The 22,345-nt window shown below is 54.1% G+C and overlaps 1 protein-coding gene across 2 annotated transcripts; it reads right to left on the bottom strand.

The window, feature by feature from the left end:
- Nucleotides 1–5,227: 5,227 nt before the first annotated feature.
- LOC308058124 (fas-binding factor 1 homolog) lies at nucleotides 5,228–21,092 on the bottom strand. 2 transcript variants are annotated; one of them, XM_080412117.1, is made up of 30 exons: nucleotides 21,012–21,092; nucleotides 20,644–20,671; nucleotides 19,894–19,935; nucleotides 19,480–19,570; nucleotides 18,964–19,024; nucleotides 18,382–18,432; nucleotides 18,061–18,205; nucleotides 17,444–17,524; nucleotides 16,550–16,669; nucleotides 15,540–15,693; nucleotides 15,177–15,310; nucleotides 14,632–14,734; nucleotides 14,083–14,478; nucleotides 13,352–13,429; nucleotides 12,961–13,055; nucleotides 12,191–12,249; nucleotides 11,371–11,415; nucleotides 11,145–11,279; nucleotides 10,842–10,942; nucleotides 10,211–10,417; nucleotides 9,569–9,676; nucleotides 9,122–9,261; nucleotides 8,716–8,834; nucleotides 8,464–8,586; nucleotides 7,922–8,107; nucleotides 6,983–7,159; nucleotides 6,678–6,815; nucleotides 6,444–6,576; nucleotides 5,967–6,085; nucleotides 5,228–5,411 (listed from the first exon to the last, which is right to left on the bottom strand). In XM_080412117.1, the coding sequence occupies exons 1-30, from the start codon at nucleotides 21,012–21,014 to the stop codon at nucleotides 5,328–5,330; spliced, it is 3,456 nt and encodes a 1,151-aa protein (XP_080268243.1). In that variant the 5' UTR covers nucleotides 21,015–21,092; the 3' UTR covers nucleotides 5,228–5,327. The 2 variants fall into 2 exon arrangements, with proteins under 2 accessions (XP_080268243.1, XP_080268242.1); XM_080412116.1 differs by lacking the exons at nucleotides 18,382–18,432; nucleotides 18,964–19,024; nucleotides 19,480–19,570; ... (1 more) ...; nucleotides 20,644–20,671; nucleotides 21,012–21,092 and having other exon boundaries at nucleotides 14,083–14,475; nucleotides 18,061–18,352.
- Nucleotides 21,093–22,345: the final 1,253 nt, after the last annotated feature.

Genomic DNA, 22,345 nt, shown 5'->3' with positions numbered 1-22,345 from the left:
ACTGTTGACCTCCAGCAGTTACCATGTGACTTGTTATTTGTTTCTGTTCATTTTCATTACCTCGTGAAGAAAAATACCAAGGACCAGAGACAGACTATCGTGGAGGGAACAGATGGAGTTACCACCCCGACATTATTCAGGACCGTGCTGGACTCACGAGTGAAGAAGCCTGTTTTCCACCTCACATGAGACTTTGCTGGACTGTTATTCTACTTCTAGTTCATGTTTGTTAAGAAATTGTTATTTGTTGTTTACTGGTTGTCAAATGATTCATTGAATTTACTTTACATCTAACACATGGTTTTCAAAATAAATCAAAAGGGTTGGGTAATACATATAATAATAACCTACAAAAACAAAACCTAAAAACAACACTTATAACTATACATTCCACTTAAGTAATAAATGAACTATAAATACTATAGTTTCTTTAAGCATTTTTATATATATATATATATATATATATATATATATATATATATACATATATGCGTCACTACCATGGCTAGACTACAGGGATTTCGCATGCGCGGTCTTTCCAGATTGTTCCAGTACATTCTGTGGGGTTTAAAATTGCGCATGCGCATGTTCAAAGGCATACACGATGAAAGATGGCTGCTGAGTGTCCAGATGAAGTCTTGGACCCATTTCCCGAGCTTACCACTCCGGTAAGTTTGTTAATGGTAACATTTATGGCACTATGGCCAAATGACAGGTCCTTGCTTTCAATGCAATGTTTTCTCACCATCAGACCGCCACGTCACCTGCCAGGGAGGAAGGGTCTGGAGTGCGCATTTCCCCCTCTGAACATCCCGTAAGGTGAGTGTTTTTTAAACGTCTAACCTGTATGGTTCATTATAAAGGGGAATCAAACCCCCCCTTTTTTTTTTTTTTCCTCGTTGTTTAGGCAGAGGGTGCGTTTTTCTGCTGTCACACGTCAAGAACTTATGGCGGAGGTGGAAAAGTATAAAAGATGTTACCACATCCCCGTCTGTGCGTTCCTGATGGTTGTTTTCTCTGCTATTCTACTTGTATTCTTCATCAGCCTACATTGTTGTATGAATTGTTAATAGTTAATTATTCCCAGATTCCTGTTTGCTGTTAAATTGTTATTGTGTTAACTATATAATCTGTATTGTCGACTGTACATTTCGGCGTACTACTAGAATTTGTTTAATGCCATTGGGTGAAATCATAATAGCAAATTGCATGTTAGTTACAACGTGTTGAATTAATCTTATAAAACATGGAACAGCACATGGCAAAAACAATAAGGTGGCTAAACCACATAACAAAATAGGATTCGTTTTACCCAGGGGCTCCCGAGAAGCCAGGAAAACAAGTCAATATTCCAGTCTTTCCGAGTTCGGATGGAACATGGGCTAACTTCCCTGTCTCTGATGTGATTTGTTTAACTCCCTCACCATTGCCATCAATTTTCAAATAACAATTGGAAACATTTAATTTACCACAAACACTTCCTTCTTCGGCTAGCAGGTAATCGAGAATCATTAGAATAGTTTGGCTCCTGATCTGTACTTACAGTTTGGATTTTACCATCTGGTATTAAGGATAATTCCTCCTTTCCTACCTCCTCTGCTGCTGCAGAGTGTCATCTGCACATCCCATAACAAGTCACCGTCATGGTAAAACACACAGATTTACATTAGTAGAACTGCTACAGAGTGTATTTTATTTGAGTTTTTCTGCCAATATTCCCCATAGCCTTGCTGAGCAAGGGATATTGTTTTACCTGAACTAGGCAGACCTTCCCCTTATCATTTTTACTGTAACAGGTAAAGCATTTTTTCCTTACCTGGAATTTATTTCCAGATATGCCTGGTTAAAGATTTCTTTTCCACTTAAAGATTTTGGTGAATTTGGCATTCTTACTTGTTTTCTTAGTTTGTACTTTAAAGGTTTCAGGATGTTTTCCTGGTGGCCAGCAGCTCCCACAACTGTAACAAATTCTTTTCACTGAGGTTTAACACCAAATAAGTTGGTTTTGTATTCACCAACTTTTCTACATCACGATTACCTTAGTAAAAATCAACTCGAACCTTTATCCAGTCCTATTCACAACTGACTTTCAAACATCTAAATTTCCCCATCAGAGATTCACCTTTACTCTCCTCAGACCCGCTGCCTGCCCTAGAGGGGCCGTTACCGGTCCTATTGTGCTGCAAATGCTGCAGCAATCGGGGTGACATTGTCAGGTCCTTCTGCTCAATCGTCAGCAACAGCAACCCCCTCCTCCCCACCAGCAGAAGGGTTCGGGGCAGGAGATGCTCTTCCTGCTCTGCTCTGCAGGTTACACAAGCCTGCCTCTGCAGCAGCACTTCTGTTTTAACTCTTTCTTACCCTGAATGCACATCTGCTGCTTGTTGCTTTAAGTCTGTGTTATTACATATCAGCCTTCGCAGGCAAACAGCAAACACCCTGCCATGCGTCCAGCGTGACTCAGCCGCACCTTCGAGGGGGTACGGGGCTTTGTACAAACTCACCCCAATACTTTAACACTTTCACAGGGTTTTTTGACTCTCCACCCCCCCCGGCTTCAGATCTTACATACATTAGCACAAGTTTTTTTATCTTACAACGTGTTTCATTCTGGTTGCTCCATAGAAGGAACCACAACCTCCCCTCTGATCCTTTTCCATTGCTAATATTAAGGGATCTTGTGGAGCTAGGTTAATACCACACTCTTTTGCCACTCTGGGTGATTCCTCAGAGTGAAAAACATACCAGCATACATTACTTCATCCCATTTTTCCTCTCGCCTTAAAAATAACATTAATTTTAGCAAAACATTATAATTCAGTGTGCCGTTTAAGGGCCATTTTCTCTGTCCCCTAACTTATACAGGGGCCACCACTGATTGCAGTACTTAGCCAAAGTTCTCTTATTCACGCTTCCCCCAGCTGCCCCCCCCATTTCCTTCCAGTGACCTTTCTTACTATTATCTCAATCGCTATCCCAGCCACAGAGACTCTAATTTCACTTACAGCTCTCTCTCTTATCCCAAGGCGTCCAAACCTTACAGTCAGGGCGTTCAATTTCTTGTCGCCACCATACATATAATAATTCTTTACACCATATACACTTTAAAACATACAGAGGTTCACATTCACCCCTCGGATGTTCAAGACAATAACCACATACCAACATTTGTAATATACTGAATACAGAAATGTTCTCACATTTCCAGCATAAATGAGTATAACAATTATTAATAACCTTGTAATTATTAATTAAAAGGCCACTTTTCTCCACATTCCAGCTTACACTCACAGAACACACTTATCACTTACAGAATTACTACTTACAAAATGCAACACACAGGTATCTTTCTACAGCAACACCAAGAGCTCACTATTATTATAAAAAATATAGCCAAAATCACAGTAACAATTAGGGTACTGCTTCTCTAATCCCCTGAATTACTATAGTTCTCAGGTCCTGCATATGAGTTCTATGCGCCGGATCCTGATTATCCCAATTAGGTCTTTGGAGTGGCCATTTAATATCTGCTTGGGGTCCCTGGGTTTCCTCGGTAGTAAATAATTGACAAAGGATAGATTGCATCTTATCCCAAGTATAAAGATTTGGTCCCAGAAATTGATCTAATCTTTCTGCCACTCCGAGTGGGTCCTCAATTAAGTGTCCCATCTCGGTCCTTTTAAAATCTCATAGGTCAGCCGAATTTAGAGGCACAGAAATATATCCGATCACAGGTTGAGGTCCCCCCATGGGCTTTTCTCTTAGGGGGTATATTTGAGCTGCCCCTTTTTGACTTCTAGTTACGCGTCTAGGAAGAGGGGGAGACCCTTGTTCCGACTCTGGTGGGGGAGTGGGCGCTCTGGGGACCTCTGCAGGAGCAGGAGGAGGAATGTAAGGAGGGGGGGTTAGAAGGGTTCCATCTAACTCTCCCTTCTTTTTCTTTTGTTTAGTTTTTTTATTTCATTCAGCGGGTAAAGTCTAGCTCCCGGTTTTTTAGCCACACCTCCGCATATTGACTCTCCTCCGGGTTAAGGGTTTTTTTTTATTATTAACCCAGAGGTTTAATTGCTGTCTTACCCAATCTTCTTCTGACCCACAGACTGGCCAAAAGACATTTTTAGAAATCTTCTTCCCTCCCCATATCTTAGTACAATATTCTATCACTTTCTGCTTATCTTTCCCTAGGGTTCCAGGGAAATATCTCCAATTGTCCAAGATATATGCCAGAGGGGTATTCTTAGGTACAGTGGGTACCCTTCCCATGGGATTCGAAGGCTTGCTGCCCTTCGCCCCCATCTTCTGGAATATCCACAAACACACACTCACTCGCTCCCCTTGTTCCTGGCCCAGTCCCTCGCGGGAGATGGGAGACGCAGTACTTAAGAGTCCACACTCGCTTGGTTCAGTATATCGAACCTCTCACTCGTTATATTCCAGGAAACCCAATCCCGCCCGAACGGCAAACCTTGCGAACAAATTCACAATATACTTACGCGTCCTGCATCTTCGTCCGGACTCCCGTGCACAGAATTTTTATGGGATTTTACCGGTTTCTCCTTTGCTCATTATTCTAGAATTTAGGTTCGTCGGTAAGGTTGGAGTAAGCTGTTGGTCGCGGGGCCGCGAAATGTCGCGGGGCGCCTCCCCGGAGGACCAAAGCCCACTGTTCCTTATCCGAGTCACGGCACCAGAAATTGTTATAAATTGAGACCACAACGGATCATAATCCAATTAAAATTTTATTAATTATAGCAAGTAGAATATGAGCAAAGACAGCGCTGGACGGCAGGGGAGTCTGCGCTCCACCAACTGCCGCCCTGAGCAGTTCAAACAGTCCCTTTTTATACATCTTTACCCGTGTTCATGAAGTAGTGGAGGTATTGACCCTTCACCCATATATCCTTATGTGGGGTTGTCTGTCTTGTTTCTGTCGGTTCCTGGACATCTGGCGGTTATCTTATCTTTCACAAGCAGTGTCTGGTAGCTGTTTGCATAAGCATTTTCATATATTTTGTTGCCTAAACTTTACATTGAGCTTAACATAAATCTTAATAAACAATACCCTAGTCCATAGTTTCTCACACCCACGGTGGCCACTGCCTCCCAGCAGTGCCTGCCAGGTGGCCAGGGACACTGGCCCTGAGGGATGGAGGCCAGACTTCCCAGCCCAGGGATGGATTTCACGCTCTGAACACTCCGAGGTTGCTTTTAAAGAGGACACTTCCTCAGCAGAGAACTGGGATTATTTATTGTTTGTTTTCCTCCACAGCAGCCTCCTGCGGGGACAGGCACAGCCATCCCTTGGGGTGCGTGGGGATGCCACCTCCTCAGCCTGACAGAGATGAAGTGTTGTAGGTTGCTTTCTTCAGGGTGTCCAGGAAGAACTGCTCCTTCTCTAAGAAATCATGGTCCTAAGAGAGGGATAGATGGCACGGATATCAGAGTGCCACAGAAATGGGGTCACAGGCCAGGGTGCTGCTCACGAGTGATGGGAGTATCCCAAACCCTCCTCCGTGCGGCGAGCAGCGGGCAGGTACCCATCTGTGGTAGCCCCCGGGGTGTATGGGCTCCCCACAGAGCCCATAACCTCACACCGAGTGAGGCCCACAGAGGAAGGCTCAAAGAGCATCCCTGCCTGGGGAAGGACCCAGCAGGGAAGGAGGGGGCTGAGGATGGGGACATCATGAAGCCAGAGCCCAGCAGAGCTGGCTTCTGCCACCCAGGGATGGGGCAACGCCATCAAGCCAAGGATGTTATCAACCAGCCTGAAACAAGCCGTGAGGACGCACCAACCCTTGCTGCTGGTATCACTCTTCTAGGTGCCCACGGCTTCTGCGAGCCCACCCAGCCCAGCAACGATCTCACACCCACCCTGTGGCCGTCAGGCTCAACCCAGGCTTCACCCAGCCCTGCTCCCACCCAGCTGGTCTGAAGCCCTTTCCAGCCCTGGTTTCCCACCACCTCACCTGCTGGGCCCTGTGCTTCAGCAGCAACAATGTGGCGTAGAGCTCGGTGGGGCCAGCCCCAGTGTCCCTGCTACCCCCTGGGCTATGCCAAGGGAGCGCGCTGGTGGGAAGTGGAAAACCTGGAACAAGAGCCCAACCGTGTGGTACCGCTGCCGTTAGAGGAACAGCAGACGGACAAGTGTCCCTTTTTTTGCTGCCTGCATGTCCCTGCAGCAGGGTCCTCCCCAACCTCCCACTGCAAACGGCCTTTAATCCACCTGCCTCTCCCTTCCTGCCCCCTCTGCCCCCTCCTGGCACTGCCCTGGCTCAGAGGTCTCTGCTGAGCTCCTTCAGAGGATGTGAGGAGGCCAACTCACATCTGAGTGTGTGATGAGCCCCCAGGAACATCCCAAGCCTCCTGAGAAGTGGAATACAAGTGCAACTGGCCCCCAGCATGTCCCGTCCCCCCCTCCCCCAGCAGCGTGCAGGAAGCCTTACACGGTGTGCTGGAGAGGCCTCTCCTAGGGGCACTGAGGCCCTGGTTTGTGTTCAGCAGCATCGCAGAGTTGATGGGCAGTTCCTCACGTATCTGTTCGAGCTGTCTCCTCTGGCGAGCCATGCTCAGCCGCTCCTGCCCCATCCCCGGGAGAAAGAGAGAGAAACTGTTGGCAAAGGTTCAGGCCCTTGGCACAGCGGCCCCAGGCCAAGAAGGAAAGGCAAGGGAGTATTTGCCTCGTGAAGACGCTGTTCCTGCTGCTTCAGCTGCTCCAGCTGCTGCTCCATGACCTGCAGCCTCCTCTGGTGCTCGGACTCTATCCTGCACGCCTCTTGCAGGGCTTGCTCCCCTTCCTTGTACTTCTGGGATGAGAGCTGCAAGGCAGAGCAGCTGAGGAGGCTGGGGACAGGGACCCTCGCTGCCCTGGGGCAGGGCTCCTTTGTGCACCCCCTGTTCCCCTCCCAGGACAGCGCTGGGATTCAGCACTCAAGGAGGGATGTGAAACCCCAGCTGTGAATTGCAGCGCAGATGCTTCACTTACCTTGGTCGTGCTTTTAATCTGCTCCTCCTGCTGCTGGATGCGCAGTGTGGCCCTGTCCACCTTCTCCTTCTCCAGCCTCAGCTCCTGCCAGGACTTGTCCAGCAGCTCCCTGTCCCTCACCAGCTGCTCCTCCCTGGTTTTCAGCTCATGGCTCCAGATCTTCAGCTCTGCCTGCTCCTAGGATGGGCATGGGGAAAATCAATGCACTACCTGCCCTATCCTGGACACTATCTCATGTCCCCCCAAGTGATGGGAGAGATCTGCCCCTGTTTTCCTTCTTGTGTTTGCCAGTTTGGGGTGCAGAGCAACACCACCAGGTACCCAACCAATGCTCTCATCCACCCACCCTTGGGCACCAGGGTTGGCAGAACTGGGATTGTACAGGCACACACACACACACACACACTCCTTCCCCAGAAAGGACGGAGCCCCTCACCCATGCTACACACTCTAAAACATGCTCAAGGCTTGGCAGTTTGTCAGCAGTGCAAACACCCAGCCTGAATGGTTATTTTCCACCCTGGTAGCCCTCAGAAATGCAGCCCTGCCACAGTCTGTGCCACATATCTCCTCTGGACAGCTCCAGGGGGGAGAACTGGCTCCAAACATGTCCCCATGGCATGGGGAGGTTCTGTTTAACCCACCATGGGGGTTTCCTCTCACCAGACTTACAATGGAGGCGGCTGTGCCTGGTCTGGCTGCCCAAACTCCTCACAGGCAAAGGGGAGAGACAGAGGTGACTGATGCTTCAGTCAACATCTAAAACAGGCTGGTGGAGGCTGCTCCTGGAACAGCCCGATTCTCACCACCGCAGTGATGTCTCTTAAAACTTGTTTTAAACACCTGAAGGCAGGGCTGAACATCTCCCCGGTGGGCAGGACCCATCCGTGAGCTGCCAGGTGGTGCTGGAGGCCATGGAGAGGGGCTCTACTGTGGTACCTTGGCCAGGCTCATGATGGTGCCCTCTCTCTGTGAGTCCATCTTCAGGGCTCGGTCCATGTTGCGCTCCATCTGCTCCTTCCTCAGCTGCTGCTGGGTGTGAAGTTCAGCCCACTCGGCTGCCAGCTTCCGTTGCTCCTGCGAGCACTTCTGCATCACGGACTTCTGCTCTTCCAGCAGAGCACTCTGGGGAGCGTTGCCAGAGAGGGAGAGAAGAAGCACTAAGTCCCATTCGCCACAGGATTTTTCTCCTTTAACCCATCTCTGCCGTGCAACATCTAGGGGCTGGTTCAAGCCCACGGTGCCTGGTGTGAACCCTGTCACCGTGAGCTCTGGTCCCGTGTTCCTCAAGAACCAGCACGTGCCATGCGCACACACCGCGGCCTCCTGCATCCGTGAGCCAGAGGGCTGGCCTGACTGCGATTCCCCCTGTGTGAGGCTGAGGAGGCAGAGAGCTGCAGAAGGATGCTGCAGCCCAGCACCCAGCTCTTGCCTCCACCACACAATGCAGTGCAGCCCTGGAGATGTCTGCCCCACCTCACCTTCGCCCTCTCCAGCTCTGCTCGCTCCATGGACAGCTGCTGGGTCATGACTCGCCGCTGCTCCTCCAGTGAGTGCTGCAGTAATTCCACTTTGGATTGCTCTGCCGTTGCCCTCCATCGCTCCTGCGTTCAGACACAGAGGTGACAGATGCTATTCACAACCTCCAGGCCAGGAACCTCCAGTTGGTGAGACACATACCCCATACCCAGACAGGAGGGCCGACCCGGGCAGAGGACACAGTGTGGGCTCACCTGCTCCAGCAGCCGAGTCTGCTCACTCAGCCTGGCCTCCATTTTAGCGATCACCTCCTGGAGTCGGCTCCGCTCCTCCTCCATGTCCCTCTGCTGCTGCGATAGCCTGTCCTGGAGCACTTGGGGAGAGGCACGAGCAGCATGAGGCGGGAAGTTCTTCCCTTCTATCCACACCATGTTCACAGAAAAACTGTGTGTTTGTGCTCATCACCCCTGGCACATCCCCAGGACACTGCTTTGTAAAGGGAAGACCCCGAGATGTCCAGTGACCAAGGCAGGCAAGGCTTTGCCAGCCTCAGCTCCCAGCCTCTGGCTGACTCAGAGCAACTTCTCCTTGTTTTCTGGGTACCCCCAGCTCCGGTGGAGACCCCGCAGCCGTTCCGGCACAGAGGAACAGCAGACATACCCTTGAGCTGCTCGTCCCGCTGCCGTACCCCCATGGCCAGCTCCTGGGAGGTGGTGTGGTGTGTGGCCTCCACCTTTCGCGAGAGGTCATGCAAGTTGCTGGAGAACTTCTCCATCCGCTCGATGATGCCATTCAGAGACCTGCAGAGAGAAGTGAGGGGAGGGTCACCCCTGTGGGACACACTTCATCTCACCGCAATGGAGAGGGGGATATTTGGTGGCCCAAAGGCCGGGCAGCCCTGCCCTGAACCTCTCTGGGTCACAGCAGAGCAGTAGGAAGATGCAGCTCCTGCTTCCGGGGGGCACTGACGGGTATTACACAGCTCAGCATCCCCGCAGGCAGTGGGTGGGAGAGGGGATGGCCCCTGTTGCCATGGTCCAAGCCTGGTTCGTGTAGGACAGGGAATGCTGTGGCCAGGGACCAATGTGGGAACACAACTGTCAGTACCTGGTGTACGATGTGGCGCTGGTCACTGCATCGATCTCCTGGTCTTTCAGCCGCTTCAGCCGCTGGAGCTGCTCTTCGTGGTCTTTGCGCATCTCCTGGACAGACACCCTGCGGGACACGGGGAAGGAGCCTGCCACAGGCTGGCACAAACCAGTGCTCCCCATGATAGGCATTGTGGGAGAGGCTTGGTTGTGGGGCTGAGAATCAGGTGCCAGGAGCTGAGCTGGCATGGGGGTCTGTCCTGGGGCATTCCACCGACAGGCATCCACATTTGGGATGGGCCCAATTTTGGGGTTATGAGCTCCTCTACCAAAAACTGATTTGTCATTGACCCAAACTATGTGGACATCAGTGACTCACTGAACTCACTGACCTGAATAAAAGAGATTTGGGGGAAGATAAAACACTGGGTTCAGCATCTTTCAAAATACAATGCATTCACTCTGAAACCACGTCTCCAATCAGATCTCCCTGTGTCCACCTACAAAGCAAATCCCCGTTCCAAAAGGCACCAAGCTGCCCACAACCCAGTGCTTCTGGAGTCTGGTTTCTCCTTTCACCATGTCCCCAAACCACTCCCTGGTTCCTTCGCTGAGACTGTGGGTACCAGCCACACGTGTGTGCCACTCGTGCCACTCTCACCTCTGCAGCTCTTGCAGACGCTCCATCTCCAGCTTGTTCTGCTGCTCCAGCGTGGCCAGGCGCTGCTGGTGCTGCGCCAGCAGCTCTGCCCGTGCCCGCTCCGCATCCTGGCTCTGCAGCAGGAGCTGAGCCATCAGCTGCTCCTTCTCCAGCCGCAGCCTCTCCTCCCGCTGCCCGTAGGTGTCCTCCACCACCTTCACCTGGTTCCTGCCCCGAGAGGTCACAGCCAGGAAGAAGTGTTGCTTCCACAGCAATACCCAGCACTCCCCCCCCCCCCCCCCCGCAGAGCGCACACAGGGGTTTGCGAGCAGATCAGTGTTGCTGTGTGCATGGCGAAACACGCAGACCTGAGCCTTGAACCCTCCTGCTACTGCCCACTGTGCTGCCTGGTTGGGGGTGCGCTGGCAATGGGACCAGCCCCTCCTCCTTGTCACCCAGGGGACAGTGGTGATGAGAGTGGACTCCCATGTTGGCTCACCTGTGGGGCTGCTCTCTGCCCCCACCACGTCCACATCGACATGGCTCTGCGCCCACCTGCCCCAGGGGCGGATTTGGGAAGCATCCCAGCACTCCCACCCCAGGAGAGACAGAGCTGTAGGCGAGGAGGGAAGCACAGGTGAGAGGCTGGTACCTGTGGGTGCTCTCAAGGAGATTCAGTTCCTCCTGGTGCCGCTGCTGGAGATTTTCCAGCAACAGTTTGTGCTGTGTCCGCTCCAGCTCCAGCATTCGGACCTGCCAGGCACCCGGAGAGAAAGTCCTTGTGCTGCCCTGGGGACAGAACTCCCACAGCAGCACTTGGTGGCCATAGGCGTCTCTGGACAGGGAGGTTTCACCTCTCTCCCCTGTCACCCTGATGCTATTGGGACAGGATATGGCTCCTTCTCCTCCCTCTGGGTCACCCGTGGTCCCCCATTCAGCAGGCAATGGGGCTCACCTGGCTCTCCAGCTCTGCCACACGGGCCTGGGCGCTCAGCAGCGCTGCCTGGCAGCCTGATGCATCCTCATGGAGCTGGGCTGCGGGAGCCCCCTGCCTCGTCTCATGCTGCAAGCCCGGGGCTGAGAACTCTGCCTACAAGGATGGAGAGAGAAGATCGAGGCCCTTCAGGATCAGTGGCTTTGTGGTGCGGCCATCAGCCTCCAAAAGAAGGCACCTGCCTTACCTGCAGCTGCGGGGCAGCCTGGACATGTGCCCTGGGTGCAGGAACCTGCGGAGACACAGGGATGCTCTCAGGGAGGTAAAGCCCTGGGGAGAACATCTCCTCCTAGCCTGGAAACGGCGATCCATCTCCAGCCTACTGCAGTACCACCCCCACCCCCTCCCCAGCCCAATCCCCATGCTGGCGTGGGTCCCTTCTCCCCAGGTGACACTCGGCAGCCCCCACCCCAGACACAAGCATGCTGCGCTCTTCCTTCTCTGGGGGCAGAATCAAGGCTGAGACCACAAGCCCTCTGGGAGACAACATGTGTCCCACCACCAGGGCAGGGCGAGGAGCCCAGCTGGATGAGAAGGAGAGGCTTCAAAGACCAAGCAAGAGCTGCCTTCTCTGTGAAAGGCTTCAATTCTCCTTCAGTTGTCTAGAAATAATCTCAGAGCATCTTCAACACTATACTGGGGAAAATCAACTGAAGAAAAAGTCCTTTATCACCTGGAGCCTCTGTTGTCTAGTTAATATAATATGTATATATGCCTGGGGAACTGTGTAAATGCTGCTCAGGCCATGCAGGGCTATAAACACACATGATTTACAAAGCATCCATAGCACCCATGCTTTGGCCTGATAAACGCAACTTGTGGCACCTCGGGGAGCTCCAAACTCTTTGCCTCCATGGACACGGCTTCCCAGAGATGCAAAGTGGGGCACATCCTTCCTCAGGCCGAGGGAGCACGGACAGAGCGGGATGGCGGCGAGTCGGCAGCGGAGGGCTCGCGATCGCTGCCCTGATCCTGCACCGCTCGGGGCACGGACCCAGCACACCTACCTGAGTGAGCGGGGCAGGGCCTGGTGCCTCCTGCTTTCCTGGGAATGAGCCTGTAGAGGCTGAAAATTGGACAAGTCCATGATTTGAATATAGCAATGGGAACCATCCCCTCCCAGCAGGATGAGGGCCTGGGTCTCCTGGGCACAGCGATGAGGGTCGCGCTCCGCTCTGGGAGCTGGCAATGAGGGCAGAGGGTCAGACAGGCTTGTCCGTGTCTGCATCCCCACTCCACACACAACGGTGGGACTCTGCTCTGCAGAGTAAATCAAGGGACAAAGCACAGCTCCTCCTCCATCTCCATCACCTAGGGAGGAGACTGGGTCCCCTAAGCCACTTTCAGCGGCCTCTGAACCGGCGCACAGCCACAGCCCAGAGCAGAAGGGGGTCTTTCCAGCACATAGCACTGGTGGGACAAGTGTGGGGGCAGCAAAGGGAAGACAGATGGGGCAGCGTGAACTTATGCACACCCATTGCTCCGGCAAAGCGAGTCCCTCACAGCCTTCCGAAACCCCAAAGGCAGCACTGCGGAGCTCAGTGTGCCCCAGCACACCAGCAGACATGGGGATGGTGGGATCCTGCAGCTCAGCAACCTGCTCCGACAATGGCTGGTCAAAGCCTGGGCAGCATTCATGTGGCCAAGGGAAGTGCTGTGGTTCCTGCCTTTTTTGGGGGGTTGGTTTTGGGTTTTTTTCAGGGCAGGGAGACCCTTCTCCGCATACCAAACTGTACAAATCTCTGCTGCCCGAACCGTACAACCACAGGAAACGCACCCAAGGCACCGGCATTTCTGGAGGGATGCCCCTTCGCAGGATCCGATGGTTGAACCGAGGCTTGTTTCGTGGTGCTGAGCCAGGGGACCGGCTGCCTGCGTGGGCACAGAGACACAAGTGACGCACAGCAGTGTCACAGCGCAGGGAGAGGCACGCAGACATTATCCCGCTTGGCATTTTTGCAAGTTTAAAGCTTGGCTGTCGCACTGCGATCGAACAGGCAAGGGCCCGACGATCCTTCAGCGCTGCCTTCCTTCCCGGTTACACAGGTCCCAGACCAAAGTGGTCACGGCTGGCTACCAGCCCTCCCCGCTCCCCCACCTACACATGCAGCCGCTTCCCACAGGAATTCTCCCTTGTGGAGGTGTCTGAAAGGTGAAGGAGGCCTCACCTGGAGCCATCTGCACTCGCTGCCTGGTCCTGCGGGACAGCTGCCTGCTGCGGTGCTCCTGTGGGGCTGGCTGGCTGGCTGCAAGCAAAAAACATCCCATGGGGGAGAGCCCAGGAGGCAAGGAAAGACAAGATCCTTTCCCTCAACACCAGTTCCTGCCTTGCAGGTGAAAACCTATCCCACTCAGCTGCGGCAGGATTCAACCTGTTGGCTTCAGAGGGAGCAAAGACACCTCAGAACCTCCATCTCTGGAGGAACACCAGTTCCTCCTTGCTGCATCCACCCCCTTCCCCTGGGCAACATGCCCCTGCCCACGACACACGCGGCTGCTTCTCTGCAATTCACTTCTGAGTCCCATCCCAATGGCACAAGCCTGAACCTGTCTGTGCCAACTCAGCTGGAGGAGGTGGTTTTCCTGGAACTAGGAGGAACGAAGGGGAAAGAAGGCAGGAATGAGGAGCATGCGTGGAGCTCGTGGGGGTATGCTGATCCAGGACAATCCCACAGGACCTGGGGCAGCACGTGCAATCTCAGCCATGACTAGAAGGAGAGCCCAGAGGTGCGATGGCCCTGCAGGCTGCACCAGTGGGAGAAACCTCTGCGTTATTAACCCAACCCGAGGCAAGAGAGCACTTAAAATGGATTTCTTAAATCCGAGCAGAGGATTTCTGAGACGTCCTCTTGGAGCAGCTGCATGATGGGAGCCCTGTGGCCACCAGCTGTGCTTTTACCTGACAGGAGCGTGGGGATCCAGCCCTCCTTCTGGGGACTCCAAGGGCTTGGCACTTTGCTCCTGAGCCTTCGCCTGTGCTTGGGCTTTCTTGCGAGACAAGGCAGCGCTCAGCCAGTTGTCTTCCTCCAGCAGGTCAGGTTTAGCCAGCGCTGCCTCTGCAGCCGGGAGCTGGCTGGTGGGGCCGGGCTGCTGGGCTGTGCCAGGGCTGGGGTAGCTCACTGCAGGATTGGCTTTTGCTGCAGATGTTGGCTTCGCATCCATAAAATCCTCATCTTTCAAGCCCAGCCAGTCACCTCGAGTCTGGCTGCTCCGCACAGGGCTGTGCCTGGCTGAAGGAGGACATTTGGAGCGGGGTTCTGGTTTTGGTTCGCTGCTGTTCTCGGCTGGAAACCTGCTGCAAGGAGAAGCAGTCACATACGTGCCTGTGAGAGGACCCCGGGGACCCTGCCCGGGGACCCTGCCCGGGGACCCTGCCCGGGGACCCTGCCCGCTCTGCCGCGGGGGCAGCGTGGCTGCTGGCTGGAGCTCCACACGCAGAGCACAATACCTCACAGGCTGCCTCCTCGCCGGCTGGCCCTTGGGCATGGAGGCCACCGTCGGCTGGTACGCTCCAAAGACAAAATCCTCCTTGTCCCAGCCGTCTTCCTTCTCTGTTCAGACAAGCAGCTTTGAGTCAGCGCCTAGAGGAGCGGCTGTTTGCAAAGACACCAGCCCTCCTCCTCCTCCCCTGCAATTCCCACTGCGATTGCTGCCTCTGGGAAGACACAGCTGGAAACATCTTCCCTGGAAACCTGCAAGCAACGTGTCTCCTCCACGTGGCTGGGAAAAGTTGCTTTGCTGAGAATCAGTCCATGTCCAAAGGCAACTGAGTTACAGCTGCTGTGCAAATGCCCCCAGGCTGCCTCGAAGGCAGGGTACAACACTTTTGCATCAGTCACCTTTGCCCCAGAGCTGACTGGGAGCCCATTAGCCACCCTGCTGACCACTACAGAAAGGGTATTTCCCCTTCAAGGACATTAGAAATCAATCTCGCCCTCCCAAGCCAACGCCATCACCTCTGCAGACCTTCCCAGCATCCCTGGCCACGCTCACCTGGCTGCTTTTGGTACTTCTTATCCAGTTTGAACTCTCTGCGCTCTCCTGTGCCTGGCTGTTCCAGGATTTTGGCCACAGAATTTTGTCCCAGCAACTCATCCAGCTTGGAGCGGGCTGGCCGGAGCACCTCTCTGTTGGTGACACAGTGGCAGATAGGTTTCCCTGGGAGGCAGGGCTGTTTCTTGTCACACAGCCTTGCCAGGGTGCTCTGGCTCTTCTCTGTGAAACGAGGCTGCTCTTGCCCCTTTCTGGGACCCACAGGCAGAAGCTCCAGCATCCCCCCCCCCCCAGCATGCTGGCACCATCCCAACGCACAAGCCATCCCCTGCTTTACTCTCACTGCCTCTTCATTGCCCTTACTTTTCTGCCTTCTTTCCCTGCTTCTCAGCTCCTTTTGAGCCACTGCCAAGTCCCAGCGCATGCATCAGGTCGTCATCAGTATCTTCAAAAGTGAGCTCAGCCCTCCTCTGGACCGGGGCCACGGTGTGCAGGGGCGTCTGGGGTGGAGGTGGCTCTGTGGATGGGATCACACATGGTAAAGGTTTGATCAGGGCTTTTTTTTTTTTTAAACAGGAGATCAAAGCATCCCTGCCTGCTCTTATCTCTCAGGACCATTTAAAAAGTAATTTTTAAGATCAGCGAACAGATCTCACAGCAAGTAACACAGCGGCAATGCACTACTGCCTGGTCTGCAGCCATGCATCCACTGCTGGGACACTGCTGGGTGCCACTGACACTGGGGTTTCCAGCTCTGGATAACGCCAGGAGCTTCTTTAGCTTTGAAAGTTTCCAGTCAGATAATTCCTGTCCCCTTTTGCCTAAAGTCCCTCTCTACCAACACACCTTAGACCTTGCCCTAACCCACCAGCTGCTACTTGCATCCAGAGTAGATTTATCAGGGTGAAAGGTGATTTTAGGGGACCCTCAGACCCATTAGCATCCCTGCTGCAGGAACAAGAGGGACAAGTGCCTGTAACACAGCCACAGCTGGATCCCACCCAGAGGTGCCCCAGTTGTGGTGTGGCACGGACTGGTGCTGCTCTCAGACACGCAAATCCTGACCCAGAAAATTTGTTCTCATTTGGCAATGCGTGCAGAACGGGCTGGATGAGGTCAAAGGTAAGATCAGAGCCTCCATTCCTGGAAAGGAAAGCTCAGCTCCATAATCTGCGGCGCACTGCAAGTATCAAGCACTTGGTGAGCTGTGGCACAATTAACCCCGTTACCAAGCTGCTCTATAAATTACGTTACTGGCTAATAAGAGGTAGGACTAGGTGGCTTTCAATGTAATCATTTTGGATCTCACACAGACTAATCCATGCTGCTGATTTATGTAATACAAAGAGGATGCACTGAGCAACCCCACTTACCTTTCTCTTTGCTCTGTTCTGGTTTTTCCTCAGAGCTGCTTTTAGCGCCTGTTGGAGCTGGTTTCTTGGGAGCATCCTGCTCCTCATCAGACAAAAGTCCTGCCAAAGGATCATCTAAATCTGGGAATTACCCAGCAGGTACAGGAAAAGAGAATAACAAAACAAACAAACAAACGCAACGTTATTTAGAAGAAGAGCTCTGCACTACGCCAGCCACTGTTCCCCACAACGTGCACGTGGGGACAGCAGAGTGTATCTGCCCAAAGCCATGAGCGCGGGTCCTGCAGGGACCTGGGATACCCTTGAGTCTCCCTGAACTTCAAACACTCAAAGACTTAGATTTCCGTTCAGTTTTTCCACGTTTTCATCCTCCCGGAAGAAAATAACTCAAAAATTTGGGTGCTTTAATGCCTGAACACAGCTTAGGCAAAGAAAAAGGGGAGAAAGGCCACCTAAATCACCTAAAGCCCATTAGGGTTTTTGTTTTGTTTTGTTTTTTTTTTAACAGATTTTAACAGATCCTGATCTTTGTTAAAGCACAGGCTTTGAGAACCAGATTTCAGCTGTGCCAGGAAACCACTCCCCTGTTCAGAAGCTGGACAGAATCCCCCCTGACACAGGGGCTCCCAAGTGTTACAATCATTAAAAACCAAAGCACATATAAAAATGCAAATGCCCCCAGGAATCACCCCCCAGTCCTGTCCTGGGGAGGGCCTCGAATGCAGAGGTTTTTTTCCCTTTGGTCACCTCTGAAGGATTACATTTGCACTAGCATCATAGGGGTGAAGGACTCCGTATCTTATTAACCAGTCAAGCCTCCAGCTAACCGAGGAGGCAAAGAGCACGGGCAGAGCCCCCAGTGCCCCCCCGCAGCCGCGTGAAGTGAGATCCCACCTTCAAAGTTAAATTTCTTGTTGTGTCGGGGAGCGGCAGGGGATGAGAGCGCCTTCTTTTCCATCGCAGGCACTTTCTCTCCTAGAAAGAGAGGCCACGGCTCTCAGAGACAAGGTACTGCAGAAATGCCCCGGTCCCACCCTAGCTAAGGGTCGCTTTTTGGGTGGCAGCCCCCTAAAAGCACCCGCTGTGATGGACAGACCCCCCCACAGCCCTGCCAGGTGCACATCTCTCCGGAGGGGTCTCCTTGCAAGCAGAGGAGAAAAGGGCCAGGGGAAGATCAGGGCACTTTAGGGGCTGGCAGATCTGAAATGCAGCTCCTCTGGCTCTCCTTGCCCCCAGAGCAGGGGGCTCCCCACCAGAAACACTTTGCACCGCCCCAGGGAACAGCCGAGTGGTGTTTGGTGGGAGGTGGCAGTGGCTGCTGGTGTGAGTGACGTCCAGGGATCTCCTAAGGGATAACACATGGCCAGAATAACACTCCTGCAAAAAGCAACCAGGAAAAGCATTTTAGGGAACAAATCCACTTTTTGCTCCGTATCCCAGATAAGGATAGGAAAATATCCCTGCTCGTTTACAATCAGGGTGTGAAAAGAATAGCAGAATCTCCTTTTTACCTTCCTCAGGAGCTACCAGCTTCCCTGTGTTTTTTACTCCTCCTCCCAAGAAGTCACATTTCCCAGGACCTTTCACAGTTGCCTTCCCTGGCCCAGAACTGGGTTTCGGGATTCCCAGGAGATCAGCTTCCATGTCGTCCATATCCTGGAAAGCAAGAGGACAAGGATGGGGAGCAGGGTGAGAGCTGCTTCTCCCTTCGGAGGCTGGTGCTGGAGGCCATGGCAGCGCGCTGGGGCGGAGATGGAGGGGATGGATGGAGATGGAGGGGATGGATGGAGATGGAGGGGATGGATGGAGATGGAGGGGATTTAAGGACTTGCCTTCAGGGTCTGCAGCACAGCTTGTGGGTCTGTGTCGGAGACACTGGATCCCTGCATGCCAGGGAGGGGAGACATCAGAGGGGAAGAGATTTTTGGAAACTCCTCACCCCTTACCCCATATCCCTTGATATCCGTTTTATGAGATAGAAGAATACATGCCCAACTCCTCCTGGTGTCCTCCTCTCTGGAAACCCCCTGTGCCCCAATTCCTTTGCTGAGATCCTGCTGCCTCTAGGAGAAGCATCAGGAAAACCCAAGGCCGTTGCTCTGGGTGAAGGTCCTTCCTACAACACTTTACCCAAAGTGCACGCAGGAAGGCTGGGCTGCAGCAGCACGTGCCCCCCAGCTTTGCTCCATCTCACCCAAGGCACCAGGAAGCCCTTCTTCCACCACCACCCCCGCCCTGTCCTGTCTTCCCCACCCCACTGGGATGCTGGAGAGGGGTTACCTCTTCAGCCAGACATCACAGCTCATCGCTGGCACGCCACTGCTGACCTGGCCGGGGTGATACCGCCGCAACCTTGGCCCGGCTCAGCCCCAGCCCTCGGGACTCCCAGGCTCTTTCCTGAACCTTGGACTCACCTCTGCAGAATTTATGTCCTTCGCAGGGAGTCTGTCGAAGAAATCATCTTCTAAAATGGACCTATGACACAAGCCCGGGGGTTAGCAGCACCACACGTGAGCTCGGCCAGTGTGTCCAGGGACAGCCAAGCCAGGCCAGGCAGCGGGAGGCAGAGGAGACCACACAGGGCTGCCACACCAGCCGCATCGTACAACGCAGAAAATGAGGCTAAAATAGCACTGGGATAAAGGACGGCAGTGCTGGGACTGCTCTATTTAAGCAACTGTTACAAAGCAGATTTACAGAAGATGTACAAGGCTGGGGGACACCCAACTCTTGCTGGAAAGCTTCGGGCTCTGGGCTCCCAGTTCCCAAAGGCATCGCAGAAGATAACTCGCCTTCCCAGGCAATCACTGTTGGGGCAGGGAGGGAGGTGGAAAAGCCAAGGATGGGGCAGATCAGAAGGATTTGGGGAGGACAAAGAGATCTTCAAGTGAGATCTCTCACAGGAGAGGCTGTGTCTGAAAGGCACTCACTTCTTTCTGGCCTGCAAGCCAGTGTCCTGGGCTCTCCTACTGCTGCCCACAGCCGGCTGGGAAGCTTTGGCAGATTTAACAGAGGTTTCATCTGGAAACAAGACAGGGAGAGATGAGGATGATGGACACGGGCATATTCCTGACCTAGGCACTCCAAAGGGGGATCTGCTGTCTACCCCGGGGCCACAGAGGCTTTTAATCAGAGGTGAACTTCACTTTGCCTCCCCAAAAGCTGATGTCCAGCCTATTCAATGGCCTCTGACTCCGAGAAGCCCTGCTCCCTGCTCCATCCCCTCCTCACAGCTGGAGCCCCCTTGCAGATCAATGGCTGTTGCACCAGCACCTCCTGCTCCCAGGAGGGGAGTAAGAATAGAAGGACGCTGCCCTTTCAGCTGAGAAGAAGGTTCGTTTTACCATCATAGCCCAGGAGGTCACCAAGCACATCATCGATGGAGCCTGAAATGAGACAAATTAAGCTGTTGAGGCAGGTGAGCTCACCAAGCAGGCATAGGAAAGCTCCCAGTTTCAGTATGGCTTGCTCTTTGGAAATCTGCTAGAATAAAGTTTTGGTCTTAAGCATCATCAGCGTCAGGCCTTCCTTGTCAGTCTAGAGAGAACTGCCAGGACCTGATCAGTATTTTGTGGATAAAAAATTTAGCTTCACTTAGCCAGAAATGGGGTATCTTTATCAAATGAACCAGCTGCTTTGTATTCAGTTAGTCACTGGCCACAAGCAGCACTTAACCTGTGAGCTCTCACCCCGCAGGATCTCGAGTCCCTGGGCAACCCCAAAAGCACTGCTTCAGTATCAGGGGCTGCAAGAGGCCTCCAAACAGTATCCCTCCAAACAGGGATAAGGTGATGGGAAGAACTGAAACAAATGCTTATATTCTCCCCTGAATTTGGGAAAGCCCACAAGAAAGGAATGTGGGACCTCAATAAACAAATCCGCTTGATGTGAGAGGCAGGTGAAAATTTCTGGTTCAGGAACGACATGATGATGCACTCAACCATCTGCAGCTTTCAGACAAGGATCATGAAACATTTCAGTAGCCAGGACTGCCACCTGAGAGTGTCCCCCCCCCCCCCCCCTGCCCCAGGCATTCCCAGCAGATCGAAGCACCTACGGACAGCAAAAGGAAAGCCTGCAGCATATGTACGTACCTCTTAAACTTTTCTTGGGTTTTGTAGCCTGGGGAGAAAGAAAAATTCCCTCATTAGAAAATGAAGCAAGTCTGTCCTGGACTTTCTCAAAACACACTAAAGCCAGAGGCAGGTTTCTCCAGAGCATCCCATAAACAGCAGCGAGGCCCTCCTCCTGCCCGTGCTGTTTGGGAAATGACACGTGAAATGCAGAACTACAAAGGTATTTCCAACTTCAGAGACACGGGTGAGCACAGCCCCTCCCGACTGCCAGCTGGGCAGGACCCTCCAGCCCTTGGGATCACTTCTGCCTCCAGGCAGAGCTGCCAGAGCATCAGATCCGGATTTCCCAGCCCCGCCTCAGCCCCGCACCGCAGGGCCACGCTCACCATCAGCGTCCGTTTACGGATTCTTCTTCCACGTTGCAGGGGGACCCGGCACCACTGGTCACATCCACACCCACCTCCTGCCTGAAGGGAGAGGAGGGTTCCCCGATGTGCCACCACGGCCGGAGGCACCTCTCCCACAGAGATGTCCCTCTCCGGCTCGGGGGGCTGCAGCCTGCCAGGCTGGCTCCGCGCCGCGCCCACCCCCCGAGCCCCTCTCAACAAGGCTCCATTTGAGTGTGAAAAACACCCCCCCCCCGCTCCCCAAACCGGCTTCGTGCTCCTGCAGCCCGGGGGGGACATCACACCCCCCCCAGGGAACCAGGGAGGGTGAAGGTTCCGGCCGCCCCCGACCCCAGCACAGCCCGGGGGGTCCCGCTTAGCCCAGAGCCTGCGGAGCAGCCAGGGGCAGAGGGAGGGAAACCCCCCCCCCCACCCCCCCTTGGGTCCGGGGCACCCGCGGGGACCTGGGACAAGCAAAGCGCTGCTGGAGGCGAGGGGTGCGCGGCCCGGAGGCGCGGAGCCCCCCACTTACCGCTCAACCGCCCCCCGGCTCCGCCTCTGCGCATCCCGTTGCCATGGCGCCCGCTGCCCCCTGACCCCGGCGCCCCGCGCCAGCGCCCGCCAGACCCCGAAGCCCCCCAGGGCCGAGCCCGCAGCCCCCCGAACCCGCAGCCCCCTCACCCCCAGCCCCCCGAGCCCGCAGCCCCCCAGCCCGCACCGGTAGCACGCCGGACACCCGCCCCCGGAAGGCCGCGGCTCACCCGGCACGGCACGGCCCGGCCCGGCCCCTCCCCCCCGCGGGACGATGGGATGTGTAGTCCCCGCCGGGCCGCCGGAGCTGGGGGTGCCCCCAGCGCTGCACCCCCCGCACGAGGGGCTGAGAGCGGCTGCGGTGCCCCCGGCCACCCCCAGCACGTGCCCTGGCACAAAGCGGGGCTTTAACGCCCTGGCCTGGTGTTTAATTGTTGTTAATTGGCGCCAACAAGGAGCAACGCCAGCCCTCCTTTCGAGACCCCCGGGCACCAGCGGGAGCACAAGGAGCCAGCCCCAGGCCAGGCACCGGGGGATTACAGCCCCCAGCCCCGCCATGGGGCACCCAGCGCCCAGCCCCCTGTGGAGCACAGCAGGCTGGGCGCAGGAGACCCCGGCAGCCCCCCCGTTGTTATAAATTGAGACCACAACGGATCATAATCCAATTAAAATTTTATTAATTATAGCAAGTAGAATATGAGCAAAGACAGCGCTGGACGGCAGGGGAGTCTGCGCTCCACCAACTGCCGCCCTGAGCAGTTCAAACAGTCCCTTTTTATACATCTTTACCCGTGTTCATGAAG

This window comes from Falco punctatus, assembly GCF_963210335.1.
Source record: "Falco punctatus genome assembly, contig: scaffold_25, whole genome shotgun sequence".
NCBI classification, from domain to species: domain Eukaryota; kingdom Metazoa; phylum Chordata; class Aves; order Falconiformes; family Falconidae; genus Falco; species Falco punctatus.
This window is presented reverse-complemented; position numbering and strand designations above follow the sequence as displayed.

What these genes read in the sequence shown, in the direction of transcription:
- LOC308058124 (XM_080412117.1), bottom strand. An exon ending in GATCCCCACGCTCCTGTCAG is followed by an intron (nt 13,430 to 14,082) that starts GTAAAAGCACAG and finishes TTTTGCTTGCAG; the next exon opens with CCAGCCAGCCAGCCCCACAG. An exon ending in AGGAACAGCGTCTTCACGAG is followed by an intron (nt 6,577 to 6,677) that starts GCAAATACTCCC and finishes GGGATGGGGCAG; the next exon opens with GAGCGGCTGAGCATGGCTCG.